At 35.8% G+C, this 18,297-nt stretch overlaps 1 protein-coding gene across 5 annotated transcripts in view; it reads left to right on the top strand.

Annotated features, from left to right (window-relative positions):
• The window catches only part of MIA2 (MIA SH3 domain ER export factor 2), a 105,001-nt gene extending 88,609 nt beyond the window's left edge, over positions 1 to 16,392 (top strand). For all 5 annotated transcript variants that reach the window (XM_068545878.1, XM_068545869.1, XM_068545887.1 and 2 more), the window contains 4 exons: positions 9,084 to 9,206; positions 14,010 to 14,068; positions 14,726 to 14,960; positions 16,063 to 16,392. In XM_068545878.1, the coding sequence (XP_068401979.1) occupies positions 9,084 to 9,206; positions 14,010 to 14,068; positions 14,726 to 14,960; positions 16,063 to 16,229 (584 nt within the window). In that variant the 3' untranslated portion in view covers positions 16,230 to 16,392. The remainder of the gene's footprint in view (positions 1 to 9,083; positions 9,207 to 14,009; positions 14,069 to 14,725; positions 14,961 to 16,062) is intronic.
• The last annotated feature ends 1,905 nt before the right edge of the window (positions 16,393 to 18,297 follow it).

Here is an 18,297-nt window from a genome sequence, read left to right as displayed (position 1 = left end):
GCAGATATCTTTTCAAGTTAGTGTTTTTGGTTTTTTTGGGGATAAATACCCAGAAGTGGAATTCCTGGATCATATGGTAGTTCTATTTTTAATTTTTTGAGGAACTTTGATACTGTTTTCTGTAGTAACTACACTTCAGGTAGTTATTTTTTGTAAATTGTCTGGACTTATTATATGCAGGAGGGTCAGTCTGTTATGAGCTTACTCTGCCATGCTAGAAATGGAACCTGATATCCATTATTTTCAAAGTCTAACTGAAAATTCAAAATCGTGAGCTCCTGAATCTGCCATGCTAGAAGTGGAACCTGGTATCCATTATTTTCAAAGTCTAACTGAAAATTCAAAATCGTGAGCTTCTGAATTAACGTCTTCATAGAAGAGATATATATCCATTCGACACAGAGCATTTCCAAATAATGTAACTGATCCATTTGGTTTAACACAGGGGCACCTGTGCCAGTGCTAATCTTAATGAAAAAGGATAACTCTACAGAAGGAGCAAAGGAATTTTAGAGACTGTCCTATACTTTACGAATGAGTGGGGTTAAATGGCTCCTAAGATTCTACTTGAATTGGAGCAATGCTGATAAATGTATTTAGCTATTAGCCCTGTTTTCACCTAGAGTAAAATTATAAAAATATTCTGTGTTTGCCCTAAGTACATCCCTATTTCATCTAAACAGTCACTGAACAGGTTTCTGGGTTGATTCTTTTATTTTGTATTACACTTAGCTAATTGGTAAATTAGAACACTGAATAAGGAAGGAGGAGACCTAGGTTTTTATCGTTAACACTGATGTTAATTTTTTGTATAATCTTGAGTTTTTCATTTTACCTGTCACTGTTTTCTCAGCTCTAAAATGTGGACTTGCATAAAACAAGAGATGGCAATAATCTAAAGTAATCTCCCCCTACCTACATTTTATATTATGTTGAATTATCAGGACTCATGAAGAGTCCTGCTTTCCAGTAATAATTGTGTCTTTAAGATTTTTCTTAAATTTTAAAATATTTTAGTTTAAAACACTTGTGTTAAAAAATAATGACAACGAGAATAACTAAATTTCTGAAGGATGTGGATTCCGTAGTTTCAGATTTTCTGTAATTTAGTCCTATTAAGCGTACTTTGTAAAATTCATATATTCCCTTAACATGTTAGTACCTGGCCGAAATTAAAAAATTTTTTCTTAAGATGAGTAAGCAGAAATAATTTTAAATGATTCTGTAATTCCAAGGAATCATTTGTTTTTGCACTGTTAAATACTTTGGGGTGGGGGGAATGTTCTTCCCTTATATAGTCAAAAAAGATATACTCTAACTTGTCTTTTTCCTGTATATTATATTTCAGGTATTTTTATTACTTAAAGGTTTTGTTAACAGTATAGATCTAGTTTCTTCAAGTAATCAACATTTTATTTTCACTATTTTTAGCTGCAAATCAATCTTTTAATAGACTAATATAGGTTTTAATCATCTTTTCTTCCAAAATTCTGTAGTGTAATGTATATGTTCATTTAACATTCTTTTATGTGTTTATAACTTAGAGTGCATGTTGTAGAGCAAGAATGGTTCAGGTGAAAAAGTATTTGGACTGGAAATTAAGAAATTTGGTTTCTAATCTTCACTCTTTTTAATCTTTTTATGTGTTTTGAAACTTGTTTTATCTCTTTGGACCTCAGTCCTTATATACAGTGAGAGAGATGAACTGAGTGATCTGTGTAATCTGTTTATCTGAGTAATAGAAAATTTAGTTAGGTATTAATGGTTAATGCTGAGATTTGTTAGATAACATTCAATCTAGTTGGTAGACCAAATAACGTATTGTAATATACAATGTTAGTAAAACCAAAGACTATTTACAGCATTCTTTTCTAAACCTAATTGATGAACACACCTTTTTCAGTTCTTAAAAACTTCTTATTGGGAGACTTCCTGTTCTAGGTCAAGCTACAGTTTAATCAAATTGGTAAATGTTGACACCAGTAAGCAGTTTATCACTGTTTATCACTGTTATGTTAATACCTAGAGCAACCACCAAAAAAATCCTCAAAAATACTATGAATCACATAAATCATCATCAGAATAGACATGCTTTTCAAGCCCCAAGGGAACATTTCCCAAGATTGATCATATCCTGTGCCATGAAACAAACCTTAACAAATTTAAAAGAATTGAAATCATATAGTGTGTTCTCTGACCATGGTGGAATCAAACTAGAAATGAACTATTGATACATGCAATAATTTGAATAGATCTCAAGGGCATTATGTTGACTAAAAAAAAAATCTCAGAAGGTCACATATTATATGATTTCATGTATATAACATCCTTGAAATGACAAAATCATAGAACTAGAAAACAGATTAGTGGATGCCATGAGTTACAGATGGAAGGGGGAGGAGAGTAGATGTGACTAAAGGGTAGCATGGAGAGATCTTTTTGGTAATGGAATAGTTCTGTATCTTGAGTGTGGTGGTGGTTTCACAAATCTACACATGGGATAAAATGGCAAGAACTATACACGTTAGTCATAGGACCAATGTTAGTTTCCTGGTTATTATATTGCACTGTAGTTGTGAAAGATGTATACATTTGGGGAAACTGGGTAAAGGGTATGCAAGAACTTTCTGTATTATTTTTGCAGCTCTCTGGGAATCTTTATTTGAAAATCAAAAGTTAAAAAAACCCCTTCTTATCTGGATACAATACACATATAATAAAGTGCAGGTGTTTTTAAGCATATAACCTGATGATTATTTCACAATTTGAGCACACCTATAAACCAGCATTCAGATTAAGGGACAGTTTTCCGATTATTTTTATTCATCTTACGAATTTAGATAGAAATCTTTACAATTATCGCAGAAAAAAAGTTCGTGATGAATAATATAAATAAGTTGTTAATATTCACATATCATAAGTAATCAGAATTAGAATTTTAACAGGAAAATGTTCTGGAAATAACAAGCCCATTATAAATTCTTAATAAATATTGAACTGCAACAAAAATTTAATCAGTGTGACTTGCCTTGCTCAGTGTTTCATTCTGTAAGAAATGGAACTTTATTCTGTGAGGTTCTCATCCTGTTGAAGTTCAGGAGTAGAAAAGCAAACACATGAAAGTGCTTTTTAAAGCCTCTCTTTGAATCACAATAGCTAACATTTGATTGGCAAAGCAAGTCACGTGACAGAATTTGGAACCATTGGGCAGGATATATATTCTACCTCTTAAGAACAAGGATACAAGGAGGGGTAAAGAATTGAGGTCATGAATGCAGTCTACCCAGAGGGATTATACTTTTATAATGTGTTTTCACTTATTATATAACTATCTTTTAAAAAATATATTTGGGTAACATAATTTCTTTGATTTTAATATTACCTTTTGGAAGAAAGGAATATATGATTTTTCTGTTTAGTTCTACTTAAGTAATTGCCTTGTTTTCTTTGTACTTGCTCTTATTTACAAAGCTGTGCATAGTAAGCAATCTTGAAGAGTAATAATTTAAGCAAGTTTTTAGAAAGTCTTAAAATACGATCTCTTAACTCCCATATTTAGTAGTTACTAATACATTTTAAGAGGCATGCATATTAAAATATTCTTATGCTTTTTTTTTTTTTTTTAAAGAAGCCAACAGCTTGTGGGACTGCATGCTTCCCTGACTACTTTTTTTTTTTTTTTTGGCTGTGTTGGGTCTTCGTTTCTGTGCGAGGGCTTTCTCTAGTTGCGGCAAGTGGGGGCCACTCTTCATCGCGGTGAGCGGGCCTCTCACTATCGTGGCCTCTCTTGTTGCGGAGCACAGGCTCCAGACGTGCAGGCTCAGTAGTTGTGGCTCACGGGCCTAGTTGCTCTGCGGCATGTGGGATCTTCCCAGACCAGGGCTCGAACCCGTGTCCCCTGCACGGGCAGGCAGATTCTCAACCACTGCACCACCAGGGAAGCCCTCTTATGCTTTTTATAAACTGTAATTAGTAACTATGTTTCAACAGTACTAGTAACAAATAATTCCAATAAGAAAAGTAATGCTAGAATTTAAATGATAGCTTTTTGACTGTCAGGGTATGAATCTGCAGGATTCTTGGCTTTTAGTCTTTTAACTGATTCTTGAGAATTATATCTACAAATAATTTGTAGTGCAGGTATTAATCAGAGTAATACATTAATGACTCTAACAAGAAAGATAGTAATTGTGTCTAAGTTCATGTAAATATTGTTAGAATTTTAAGTTAAAAAAAAAAGTAAGAAAACCACAGACACTTTAATGAAACAAAGTTTCAGTTTTTATCACTTTTTCACTCTTTGGTATTCTTGACCTCTCAGTGCCCCTCTTGATCTTTCAGTGCTCTGACTTCAGTGTCCTTCTGTTCCTCTATCTAGCCTCACAGCCTCCTTTTCTAGGAATAGAGAAGTAATAGAGAAGAATGAGAATCTTAATTCTCAGCAGATCTTGTGCTACTTAATGTAGAGAGATATGCATTAAAGGTGAATTATGTCACTTCCCCTCCTTGTACTTTTTTTAAAATAAATAAATTAATTAATTAATTTTTGGCTGCATTGGGTCTTCATTGTTGTGTGCGGGCTTTCTCTAGTTGTGGCCAGCGGGGGCTACTGTTCGTTGTGGTGCGCGGGTTTCTCATTGCGGTGGCTTCTCTTGTTGCGGAGCACAGGCTCTAGCCGCATAGGCTTCAGTAGTTGTGACACGTGAGCACAGTAGTTGTGGCGTACGGGCTTAGTTGCTCTGCGGCATGTGGTATCTTCCTGGTCCAGGGATTGAACCCGTGTCCCCTGCATTGGCAGGCGGATTCTTAACCACTGTGCCACCAGGGAAGTTCCTGCATCAAGTTTCTTGATATGCAAGATAATTAACTTGGGATAGGAGAGGAGGGGATTGTCAGAGATTTGGAGGGAGAAAAAGGTACACAGTAGCCATTTAAGAGAGTGAAGCTGATTAAATGTCAGTGAAATGTGGTATGATTACAGGGCAATGTTGAATATCTACTTGAAGCTTATGGTCCTAGATTTGAAAGAGACTAAATACTATTTTTTAATATAGTTTATAATCATAAAAAATTTAATTTATCATTACAGCTACTTTGGGGTGCTTACTTTGTGCCAGATGTTATGTTAAGTGCTTTATATTAATCATTCTAAGAATTTTAAGAGTGTTATTCCCATTTTACAGATTAAGAAAGAAAAACATAGATAATATAGCAAAATACTGTATATCACCTCCCAGAATTTACATATTAATATTTGTTTCATATATATATATGTGTAGCTGTGTGTGTGTGTGTGAGAGAGAGAGGGAGGGAGAGAATGGGTACATAAAACATAAAAATAAATAGCACACTATATCAGTTGAAGTCTATTCTGTTTCCTTTCCGAAGGTCATTATGTTCCTTCTTTCCCAGAGGCAACCACTCATGAGTTTAATGTGTGTAAACTTACAGTCTATGTATGATTTCTTTAAAAGTATTTTTCTATTTTATCAAGTTTTTATCAGCATATATTCTTGAATTCTTTCCATTTTAATATAAAGTTTATTATTTTAATTGCTGTATAAATAAATATATGAATATAACACAATATATTTATCCAGTCTCCTCTGATGAACATTTAGGGTGTTTCCAGTGTTTCACCATTACTAACATTGCTGCAATTAACACTTTTTTTTTACACATGTGTTCTTTAGAGAAGAGTCCAGTTAATGAAATTGCTGGGAAGTGAGATATGCGTAGTTTCGGTTTTAATAGATGTTGCCCTTTGTCCTCAAGAGTAGTTATGTGTGAAGAATTTGAGAGTAGCTATTTCTTCAATACCTGATGTAAAACTTTTTTGAATATTTCCAGCCACATGAGTTAAAAGTTTTCTCATTTTTCTTTCTTTATTTTTTGTAGTTCTTTTATTATTAGTAAGCTTGAGCCCCTTTTCATGTTTATTGATCATTTGTATTTCCTCCTGTAAATTGCCTGATCCATTTCCCTCTTGCTTAATAGGAATTCTTAGTATCCTTTGGATACTAATCTTTTATATTTTGCAAATATTTTCTTAGTTTATTATTATGTATGTTATTGTTATACATCAAGAAACAAAAGTTTTCAAATTTTGTTATAGGTAAGTTAATTTATTTTTATGGAATTTTTGTTTTCTTTAAGACTTATCTTTAGATAAAAAAAATATTCTCTGTTTTCTTCTAAAAATTTAAAATTTTGTTTTGATTTTTAAGCCTCTAGTCTGGATTTTATTTTTGTTTTAATGTTTAGTTGGAGAGTTATTTTTTTCCCCATCGGATAGACAGTTGTTTTAATACTGTATGTTGGTTTATCAATTTGAAATATCACTTTTATCTTAAATGTCCATATTTGCATAGGTCTGTTTCTTAGACATTTTCTCTATACCATCGGTCTCTTTATTCCAGAGCCATAACCTACCAATATCAATGCTTTTATCAGCTACTTCCTGGAAATTTTGCTTTCCATTTCTTTTAAATTCCTTAATCATTAGATTAAACTATTTCTTCACATTCTATGTGAAGATGCTTATTGTACTTGATTAGCAAACAGTATTGAATTTAAAAAAAAATTCAAACCCTTTATCCATCTTTATAATTCTCTTCTCAACCGTGCTGATGTTCTTGTTATGTGATAGACCCCCAAATTATTAAATAGTTACCCAAGGAACTATTGCAATTCAAGATTTGTTTTGGAATGAAAAGAGATGAATAACACTTTTGTTTAAGCTAGACATCTTGAATGTTATTCTAATTTTTAGTTTATGAAATTGCTTCACAATGCACTGTACATTCCTTCCCACTCTTTTATTCATTTTTTCCCTGATTCTTTTCCTTCTCCCATTATTTCTTTTCAATCATCTCTTTTCTTAGAAGGGTGGTAGGAAACAAAGGTAAGAAGGCAAAGAAGGGAACCATTCATGTCCTTATTTGTATTTTAGTCTTTGGTCATATGCTTTCTACATAGTTTTATCTTATTACATTTGTGTGTGTGTGTGTGTGTGTGTGTGTGTATGTACATGTACATATACATGTATATGTGTATTTGAATTTGACCAGAATACCATTGTTTACTTGTTCATCCTTCCTTATTTTTCTTTCAGGGCAAGCTTTACCTGCTCTGTGATATCATTTCTGACTCCTCCAATCAGAATTAGATAGGCCATCTCTCATATTATTTGTATGCCCTTTTATTTAAGGCATTAATTTATTTGTTTTTATTTGTTTCTGTCACCATAAGGGCACAGACTGTATCAAAACCAACTTTGTATCACTAATGCCTGGCACATAATAGGAGCTGGTAGATTTAATTATCCCAGAGGAGGGCAATGTGGACATATGATTGATAAAATAGAATACTTGTAGCAAAATTTTGTATTTCTGAGGTTATTGATATTGTGGAGATGTATTTTAGAAGCAAAATAATGATATGGTATCTTGAGAGCTGATTGAGAAAAAGTTGGGAAGTTTTCAGGTTTCCCCATCTTATCCTTATCCCCTTGCCCAGCTCTGCCATTTAATTAATCCCATGTTTAAAGTAGAAAGGGAAAACTCAGTTTAGATCGCGGTGGTTGGTATTGGCCTTTTCTTCCACTGGGCTAATTCATTCAGACAATTGAGACAGCTCTGAAAGGGGGAGGAAATGAGCCTTCAAGACTATCCGGATCTTCCTCTTGTAAGTCACATCCCTTGACCCTTGAGAGCTCATTAAATATAATTCTCTTCATTGACTCTAGTTGTTGCCAGGTGGTATCCTTGCCTTTGTGTGAGAAAGATGTGTCAGTAAGGTCCCATGTGGCTGAGTCAGATGACAAGTGACATATCCAACATTGTATGGAGTTCACATTATGAACCACAGCCTGAGACAGTCATGGAAGGTAGTTTGAGGCCATTTGTCTGTATCTGTTAGGATGGGGGAGAGTCACACAGTTTATCCCCTTTGTCCTTCGCCATATTTTTGGAGATTGGCAAATGCCTACTTAATCTATCGAAGTCTACCATCACCTATCAGAGATGAGATAGACTACCTATATTTTTTCAAGAATGATGAGTTCCACAAAGACCCATGAATTATTACCATTTTGTCATCATAAATGACAAAGGAGGCTGGCTGTAGAAGCACCTCAGTCAGAGTCTGTGCCTAAATTTGTGTCTCTCCAGATATCCTTAATCTGAGTATTGTGAACCTTCCATTCCTCTTTTGAGTCAGAGATCTTTCCCTTTGGTTTTGGAGGGATGCTAAATTCCAAAATGTTGAAGTTACTGAAAATTTGATTACTTGATGACCTCAATGATACTCTTTCTGCTTTGGTGACCATTTCTTTTATCATTGTCAGTTCTGCTAAATTTCTTGCTATGTTTACAGCATATTCTGCTTTTTCTTTCTTTGCTAGTAGCTAGCTCCTCAAAGCCTTTTTTGATATATTGATGTATCTGCTTCCTTCCACTGTTATTAAAATTGAAAGTTAATATATGTAACTAAATTCTATTCATATATTCTAATTTACACATAGTAATGGAAACTATCAAACTCCAGGGTAGCATTATACTTGTGTTTACTACAAAAGCAAAGTTATTGCCTTTAGTAAAGTGTGTAATTTTCCTAAAATTGTCTACTGTTATCTACCAAGAATATATGTCAGTCTTTTATTTTATTTATTTATTTATTTATTTTTGGCTGCGTTGGGTCCTTGTTGCTGCGCACTGGCTTTCTCTAGTTGCAGCGAGTGGGGGCTACCCTTTGTTGCGGTGCGTGGCCTTCTCATTGCTGTGGCTTCTCTTGTTGCGCAGCACGGGCTCTAGGCGTGCAGGCTTCAGTAGTTGTGGCACGTGGGCTCAGTAGTTGTGGCTCACGGGCTTAGTTGCTCCGCGGCATGTGGGATCTTCCCGGACCAGGGCTCAAACCCGTGTCCCAGGCATTGGCAGGCAGATTCTTAACCGTTACACCACCAGGGAAGTCCCTGTGTCAGTCTTTTAGAAAGCAAGAAAAATATCTACATCCATTATATTAAACTTAAGGAAACTCGATTTATTTTTATCTTAATGAAGATATTTTAAAAACGTGTTTTCTAGGCCAACCGTATCCTGATCCAGTTCTTCCTCCACAAAGGCAAGACAGATTTTATTCTAATTCTGGTAGACTTTCTGGACCAGCAGAACTCAGAAGTTTTAATATGCCGTCTTTGGATAAAACAGGTAAGAAATACTTGTGTGTATGTGTTTTTTAATAATGGTGGCATACTAAAGAACTGGAAGCTGCATAAAGGACTAATATAATTGTGATCTCTGCTTAGCTCTTAAGGCCACAGTCTCTTTCCTGAGAACTTCCTGGTTTTATGTTTCTTGTTATTTTGTACACATCCATGGCGTCTGCACATATGTTGGTGGTTGGTTTGGGCACCATTGTAATCAGTTTACTATATGAACCCAAGATGGTAAATTTTACTGTGTTCTGTGATTAATTTCTAGTTTTTCCAGTCCACTGACATATATCCTGTTTAGTAATTAGGGAAATTAGGCTGGTGTGAATGGATATGTTACAGTCTACCAGAAGAATAATTTGAGTGCATACTCTGTTGATGGGTTAATCAATTACCTTGTTTAAACCTTTCATGCTTAGGTAGATTTAAATTTTACTGAGCAATCAACTGTTTGTCATGGGCTCTTTTTCTTAAACCACTTCACAGCAACCCATTGAAGTTGGGAAATATATATATCCAGTGTATCTATTAGACGTATATAACATTAAGGAAATAAAAAGATTAAAAGTAAGTAGAAAGTTAAAATTTATGAGTTAAAGGTTTCTTCAGGAAAAGGTATATATTTTAGGGGAGGGGGGCTATCCAGTTGAAACATGTATTATTTTGGAAACTCATTCTTCTCTGAATAATAAAGCAAAAAAGCAGACCTGTGACCTGTTTTTCTGTTATTATAATTAAGTTAATTATTTCTAACTGTTTGGCTTTTGAAATTATTTTCACCCATTAATTCAAGCTTAATGGAATGAAAGTACATGTATGATTGAACATCTGTTTCTAAACTAATGCTATTTAAAATTTTTCACATGTCCATTTTTTTTTTGTGATAGAACAGTATCCAATTTAGCAAATAATTTTAAAGTGCTTTCTGTTTGGAAGGTACCCTGCATGACATGGTAGATAATATAATTACAGTATAGTTTTTAGCTGTAAGAAGCTAATAATTAAATAGGAGAGAAGGACAAATATATATGCTTAACTAATACTGGTCAGAATAGTAAGTCCCATGAGAGAATATGTTACGTTCACAGAAAGGGAGAGCTCCCATATAGTTGAAGGATAAAGGAAAACTCCATGAAGGAGGTGGCATTTGAGCTGCTTTTGAGGGAATTTGAAAAATTAGTTAAGAGGTAAGGGTCTGTGCTAGTAATAGTGAACAGTATACGCAAAAACAAAAGAGCATGAGTTATTGATGGAGAATGGCTGTAAAACTGAGCTATTAATCCCCTGATACAAGATCTTATGAGGGTTAAATGAGTTAATGTGTGTGGAAGTATTTTGTAAATAGAAAAATTTCTATATATGTAATATATTATTATTGGTTTATCAGTTTATGGTATTTACATGAAGGAGAGTGGTGAGAGATAGCTTGATACATTAACTTAGCACTAGTGCTCAGTAAATGTTTATTGAATGAAATGAATTGTCTCATTTAATCTTCACAATGAACCTATAAAGTAGATGCTATTATCCTGATTTTACAGATGAAGAAACCAAAGCTCTAAAAGGTGCTCACGGTCTCAGGTAGGAGGTATTAGAGCCAGGATTTGATCCCATGTCTGTCTGACTCCAGAGCCATTGTCTTGATCCCTATACTGAAATGGGAGGGTAGTGGATCAGTTTAGTGCATCAACCCTGCCATTGATGCACTAAATATCTATAGAATGCTTACTGTATGATAGGCACTGTGTGGTATCTGCTGTATTTCTGTGGTGAATAGGTCAGCATTCCTTATACCTTGAGGTCTAGTAAGGTCTGTAGGCAGTTGCACTATATAGTGACAAAAGTAATGAGTGCAAAATGTTATGGGAGCATACGGGCCACTAGCCACTAACCCAGATGAGAGGTGGTGGTATTTTTGGGTTTTTTTGGGTTGTTTTTTTATAAATTTATTTATTTAATTTATTTTTTGGCTGTGTTGGGTCTTCGCTGCTGCGTGCGGGCTTTTCTCTAGTTGCGGCGAGCGGGGGCTACTTTTCGTTGCAGTGCGTGGGCTTCTCATTGCGGTGGCTTCTCGTTGCAGAGCACGGGCTCTAGGAGTGTGGGCTTCAGTAGTTGTGGCATGTGGGCTCAGTAGTTGTGGCTCACGGGCTCTAGAGCACAGGCTCAGTAGTTGTGGCGCACGGGCTTAGTTGCTCCGCGGCATGTGGGATCTTCCCAGACCAGGGATCGAACCTGTGTCCCCTGCATTGGCAGGCGGATTCTCAACCACTGCGCCACCAGGGAAGCCTTAGGTGGTGGTATTTTGAATGTGGGATTGTCAAGAAAATCTTTTTGGAGGAAGTGACATATAAGCTGAGAATTAAAGGAGAAATTAGCTGGGCCAAAATGATGTTGATAATGTTTTGGGAGGAGAGAATAGCATCTTTAAAGACTTAGAATTAAGAGTGCCTCTTAAATTATGGCTGCAACATGGAGTGGAAGGTGCACTTCAGGGAATATTGAAACAAGTAGTGAAGAGGTAAGCAGTGCATAAAGTTTTCAAGGACCTACAAACCTGTTCAGAAATATTGGCCTTATTTGCAGGATAACAGGAACACATTAAAGGGTTTTAAACAGAGAAATAATCAGATCAGATCTACATTTTAGAGAAATTGCTCTGGTTACATTATGGGGAATTGATTGGAGGGTGCGGTTAAAGATTGGAAGGAGGGTAACTTTTTAGGGGACTGTGACAAGTCTGCAGGGTTGATGGTGGTGACTTAGCAGAGCAGATAGATGTGAACAGGCACAGAAAAAATAGAACTGGGAGGACTTAAGATTGAAGGCATGTGGCAGTGAGGGAGGAGGAGGAGTCTTGGCTGATGCTCAGGTTCTTGGCTATGGCACTTGGACCATTCCTTGTTCTGAGACAAGGAACAAGGAGCAGCAGAACATTTGACAGGAAAGATTATGTTACATTTTGAACTTACAGACTTAGCTGCACCTGTGATACACCTGCATGACTATTCAAGTAGGCATTTCAAGCGCTGAAGTCCTGGGGGAAATATCTAGATCTGAATTATACGTCTGGAAGTCTGTAGTGATATACATCAAATTATAGCTGTAGGAGTGGATGAGATTTCTCAAGGCAAGAATGAGAAGAGAGTAGGGCTGAGGGTGGAACTCTGAGGAGACCGCCGCTGAGGAGTAGTGGAGCCCACCGAGGAGATGGAGGAGGAGCAGCTGGAAAGGAGAGACAGAGAAGGTACCATCCCAGCAGTTGAAGGCTGAGAGGATTTAAAGAGAGAGGGAGTAGTCGACAATGGTGAGAAATAAAATTAAATGAGGACTAAAAGTTCTATTTTAATTTAGCAAAAAAAGAGACTTTTCTATCTTGGGGGAAGTAACTTCATTGGAGCAGTGGATGTTGCACATAGATTGCACTACAGTGAGGACAAAATGGGAGGAATTCTGAATAATGTATATAGAACAGTTTTTCACTGTGAAGGGGAGAGCTAGCTGTAAGGGGGTGATTCTCTTTTTCTGTCTTATTTTAAAATAGTAGTTGGGAGAGACCTGCTGATAGGATGGGTCTAGCAGAAAGGGTGGAGGGAGGCAACAGAGAGAGGAAGATCCCTGTGGAAGCTGGAGGAGGGGGACTCTGAGTACAGAATCAGGGTCTTAGATTGTCTAGAAGAATCCTTTCCCATGATAATAAGAAGTAAGATCATAGGAATATAGTGGCTGATACATTTATATGTTTGGCTACAAAAAGTTAAGGGAGTTTCTAAGTGACTGGTATAGTAGGTTTGAGGAGAATGGAGGTTTCGGATTGAAGGGAAAACTGGCTTAGAAGATGCAGAAGGAAGGCTAGGCAATAGGCAGCTGGAAATGTGGCTGGAGGTCTCTCAGCCTGGAGTGGAGACAGTCTACACGGCTCTGTGGTGTAGTTTACCCCCAGAAGTGCTAAGTGGCTCAGGTATAGGCAGAGTGGAAGCAGAGAGTTGAATTAATTCAGGGCTGAATGTTGTCAAGCACATGTGAAACATGGCCAATAGGATAAGGACACTAGTGACGGGCTGTTAGTGATGGAGTTTGAAGTCTGTTAATTAGGGAAGGAAATGCAGAAAGGAGGAAACTGAGAGTTAGATCAGAGGGCTGGAGGCTTCAGTGAAATCCAAGGACAGGTGTAGCGGGAGTAGCTAAATGAGAAGGCTGGGAGAGGATAGGTAGTCGTGGTCGGAGAGAGGCTTGTTTGAATTTATGTTCTTAGATCCTGAGCAGTTCTTGATGATAAAGTCCAGAAACATTTATTTAGAAACAGTGGCTAATCCAATTGTTAGTCTGTGTTACATGATGGAGGAGTAAGGAAGGAAAGATGAGAGGGAAGAAGGGAGGAAGGAAGGAAAGGAAAGAAGTAAGGCAGGAGAAAAATGAAGGAAGAAAGGAAAGAAGGAGGGCAGGAGAAAAATGAAGGAAGAAAGGAAAGAAGGAAGGCAGGAGAAAAATGAAGGAAGAAAGGAAAGAAGGAAGGCAGGAGAAATATGAAGGAAGGAGGGAGGGAGAGGGATGCTACCTCCTGGAAGCTTCCGTAATGATGCTGCTTTCAGGATTGCCTAGGCACAAGATAGGGAAACCACAGTCACACACCTTTGCAGAACTCGTGAGTCTGCCAAAATTTTCAGGGACCTCAAGCTGTTCTTGTGGCCCTAATACAGGATGCTGGTGTCAAGCTGGTTGTCAGTGTCCTCTGTGATCTCTTGATCTAAGAATGGAGCGATAAATCATGTATTTTTCACGGTTTAACTTTTATGTCTAGATGGGCCAGCGTCTTCAGAAATGGAATCCAGTAGAAATGATAGCAAAGACGATCTTGGTGTAAGTATTGAAAGTGGAATTTTAATCCATGTATTCAGGATCTTTCTAATCTCTTGGTTTACTAGAATAGAAATTTAGCTAGCCATCTAGTTTTTGATTAAAAGCTGCTTTTTCCTTTTCCACAAATATACTTCGTACTTAACACTATAGCTATTTCCTTTCTGCATTGTACCCTATGGTGATAAAGTACAAGGTACAGACTTGAGGTTTGATTTAGTTTATATAGTTAAACAAGAACTTGAATTTTCCCCCTTGGATTTTTTATTTGAATGTTTTAAAGTATGTTTTTTGTTTACCGTGCTTACAGTCTTGGTTTTTGGTCACCTTGGAAATATTAACATAAGCATCTTTTCTTTTTCTCAGTATATGCTTGATAAAAGAAATGTATATTTTGGTACTCTTCGACTATTCTTATGTTTTATCTTTAGCCAGATTATTTGTTGGTTAAAGCTGTTTTCTGTTGAGTTAATAAAATATTCACGATAGCTAAAATTCATCTGATGTAGAAAACCGAATCTTTCTCTGGAGCCTTTTAGGATATCATAGACTGCTTTCTGCCTAGGTGCCTAGATGCTTTCTTCTAAGCCTAAGCTTTTCAGGAAAACTATTGCAGATTTTGCTGTTGTTTAATGACTGCCATTTGTCAATTTGCTGTAGAATTTAAACGTGCCTGATTCATCTCATCCCATTGAAAATGAAGCACCTGGCCCTGGCTTGGTTCCTCCACCTCACCCTCCAATCAGAGGCCCATTGTTTCCAATGGGTACAAGGGGTCCTTTCATTAGAAGGGGTCCTCCTTTTCCTCCACCTCCTCCAGGAAGCATGTACGGAGCTTCCCGCGATTATTTTCCACCAAGGGATTTCCCTGGCCCAGCACCTCCTCCATTTCCAGGTATGCTTTTTTTTTAAGGTTAATATATATCTTATAGAGTAGATCAGAAATATTAATTTTACTTTCTGTTCATGTAGTAATACAGTGGAGGAAAATTTTTCTCAGCTTCTGTGTGTGTGCCATTACTTTTCCAGATTGGGAAGATAGCCAGCCATCAGTAATGAGGCCTCATCAGTAATGAGGCTTCAACTTGATTTATCTTAATAATATGGAATTATTTCTATGATTCAGTATCAAGAAAATCATTGGCTCTTTGCAGCAGTCTTATGTTAAGACTAAAATTGTATCTTATTTGATAGAAATTGGGTACTCTGTCAATTAGTAAAAGTAATTTCAATTTATATTTTTGCATTAAAATGACTGGCTAAAGTATTTTTTAAAATCTTTTTTTCATAAGTAGCTCCCATGCAGTCTTATTTGTTTAAAACCTAAAATGTGTTTATCATGTTTGGACTAATTGTTGAATTTATCGAAATTCCTCATAGCCTCACATACAAAAAATGGAATAATTATTGCTTTTATGTCTATGCATTGCCATTTAGAACTATAGGTTTCAGCAGAATAAATACAGGGTTACCAAACACTAGGAAAAAGCCTATCATTTGCCTAATATAGTCATTCCTTCCCTCATTCCACCTCTATTTTTAAAGTTTAAGGTGAATTAAAATGAATTTTAATTGGGAAATTTAAAGACAGTTTTTGATATAACTGGAAATATTTTAGGATAGTATCAAATTAGACTTGGGAATTACTGATCTGAGTTTTAAGTCTGGTGAAAATTATATTACATGAAAGCTTTTTTTAGAGTAAGTTTTACTAGATTTTGAAATAATTGTTCTTTTCAAAAAGTGTTAAGATGTTAGATTTTCATAGGACAAAAAAGTTGCACCTAAATTAATGATATTCCCTTTAATCGCGTGTAGTTGAAGAGAATATGTGTTGCTCAATGTTGTAAAAATTCATTTGTTAGATCAGGTAATTATTCTGGTGTCAACTTTTGAAAATAAAGATAGGTACTAGCAGTTCTAAGCTAATGATTTACTGGGGCTGCAGTACAGGTGCTGAAAGTTAAAAAATGTCTTTTACCAATCTCTTTGAACAGTGAGAAATATCTGTCCACCAAGAGTCTTTCCTCATTATCTTCCCCCAAGAGCTGGATTTTTCCCTCCACCCCCGCATCCTGAAAGTAGAAGTGAGTTCCCATCAGGGCTGATTCCGCCCTCAAATGAGCCTACTACTGAACATCCAGAACCACAGCAAGAAACTTGACAATATTGTTGGTCTTTCCTCAAAAGTAATTTTGACTTCTCTCTCATTTTCAGTTTAAGTAACTGCTGTTACTTAAGTGATTATATTTTTGCTCAAATTGAAGCTTAATGGAATTATAATTCTCAGGATAGTATTTTGTAAATAAAGATGATTTAAATATGAATCTTATGAGTAAATTATTTCCATCTTATTTTATTCTAGATAGTATAATTATTTTAATTTAACCCATCCACTATCACATAAACAATAATGAGAGTTTTATATATGTAATCTTGCAGTTGGGGATAATTTGAACTCCAAAGGCTGTGTCTTTATTCCAAGAACTGTGTTTACTCTGGTTGTAGACAAATGTGAAAGTAACTTTATGCTTAATTCAATAAATATTAATTGATTTAAAGACTTGTTTGGCATTGATAATAATAAAATCAGCTAGTTTTTTTTATAAATATGGCTCCATTAGTTAGTTTCTTTACTTCTGCCGATAGCTTTGAGGCTTAAAACTAATGCTTTATATGGGTCTTTCCCATTCAGTTATCTTAACCAAAAATGTGTCCTCTTTCTTGCAAATAGACATGAATGACCCAAAGCAACAAATTAATACACTTAAAAGTCAAAGTTAACTATATTTTAAAGAAAACCAGGATATTGTCTAATGACAAATTTCAGAATTTGGATCTTCTTAGTTCATTCACTGATTTCGTATGCAGGTTTTCTTTTTTCTTGTTTTTCTCTTCATTTGTAAGATATTTACTGTTTTTAGTGGGGAATGTTGAGATTTACTATAAGGTAACTGTATTGAGGCAGTGTGTCATTTTGAGCTTTGGACTCAGTATCTTTAGAATGTCTCTCTAACTCAGGTTTGTGTTCTATTATTAGTCATCTTGCACATTAGTATGATTATGAAAGGAAAGGCAATTAAGTATAGGTAATAAATATTATACTATTTATGTATAGAATATAGGCTAACTAGGCTTAGAAAAAAGGCGAAAAAGAAAGGATCTGTGTGAAATGCCTGGATAAAATAATAAGTAGAATGAGGATTATAAAAGCATCGTTACATTTGGTGTTAAAAGCCAGATTTCAGGGGGAAATAGACTATTTTTTCAAGTTGGAAAGGGAAAGAAAGAAGAACAACGGAAGAGGAGTGATGTGGAATGCTCCAATCAAGTAAAATTTTTTTGTTTGCCCTGGGATAGGGGAGACTTGTCTTGGCTTAAGACAGAAGAGAAGGAGAGAGGAGAAGGCAAACAAACATTAGTAGAGAGAGAAGCAGAATCGTAGAGGAGGCAAGGAGAGCATTGGATGAGAGCATGGTGGAAGGCAAGAAGACTTGATATGGGCTGACTGGTCTAAAATACTTTCGGATCCCAGAATAAAGGAACATAATTAGTTTTAAAATATATTTATAAAAGTAATATAAACAAATGGGAATAAATCAAATAATGGTATTTTAGGATGAATAGCAAGTTTTCTCCATTTACTCTTTATCCCCATTTATACATCCTAGTCAGTTTCTCTTTTAATTCTTATTTCCCTTTTTAATTCTGATGATTTTAGAATTTTAGAAGATAATCTTATACCTCTAATCTCTGATTTATCAACTTAATTTATTAAATTTATCAGTTAGTATATTGATTCCTTGAGATGAAAAATTGGGACTTAATGCACTTGTATTATTCCCATCCCCATTTTCCTTTCCTCTTCATGTTTGATGTTTATCCAAATTAAAGTTTTCTATTGTTGCCTTTGTAATTTTTAATATATTTAAACCTCTATTAGTATCCCTTCTCTTTATTCCACTTCCCTTCTTCCCCTACCCTGGCCAAAATCCTATTTTCTCTTAGCTATACATTTATATTTTCAAGGTTGCTAATAATTATATTATGCCTACAAGCATAACCTGTCTTCTTTTTTTTTTTTTTAATTTATTTATTTTTGGCTGTGTTGGGTCTTCGTTTCTGTGCGAGGGCCTTCTCCAGCCGCGGCGAGCAGGGGCCACTCTTCATCGTGGTGCGTGAGCCTCTCACCACTGCGGCCCCCCTTGTTGCGGAGCACAGGCTCCAGACAC

The sequence above is a fragment of the Eschrichtius robustus genome, chromosome 1, assembly GCF_028021215.1.
Source record: "Eschrichtius robustus isolate mEscRob2 chromosome 1, mEscRob2.pri, whole genome shotgun sequence".
Taxonomy (NCBI): domain Eukaryota; kingdom Metazoa; phylum Chordata; class Mammalia; order Artiodactyla; family Eschrichtiidae; genus Eschrichtius; species Eschrichtius robustus.
Note: the sequence above shows the minus strand (reverse complement) of the source record. Positions and strands in the feature narration are given on the sequence as shown.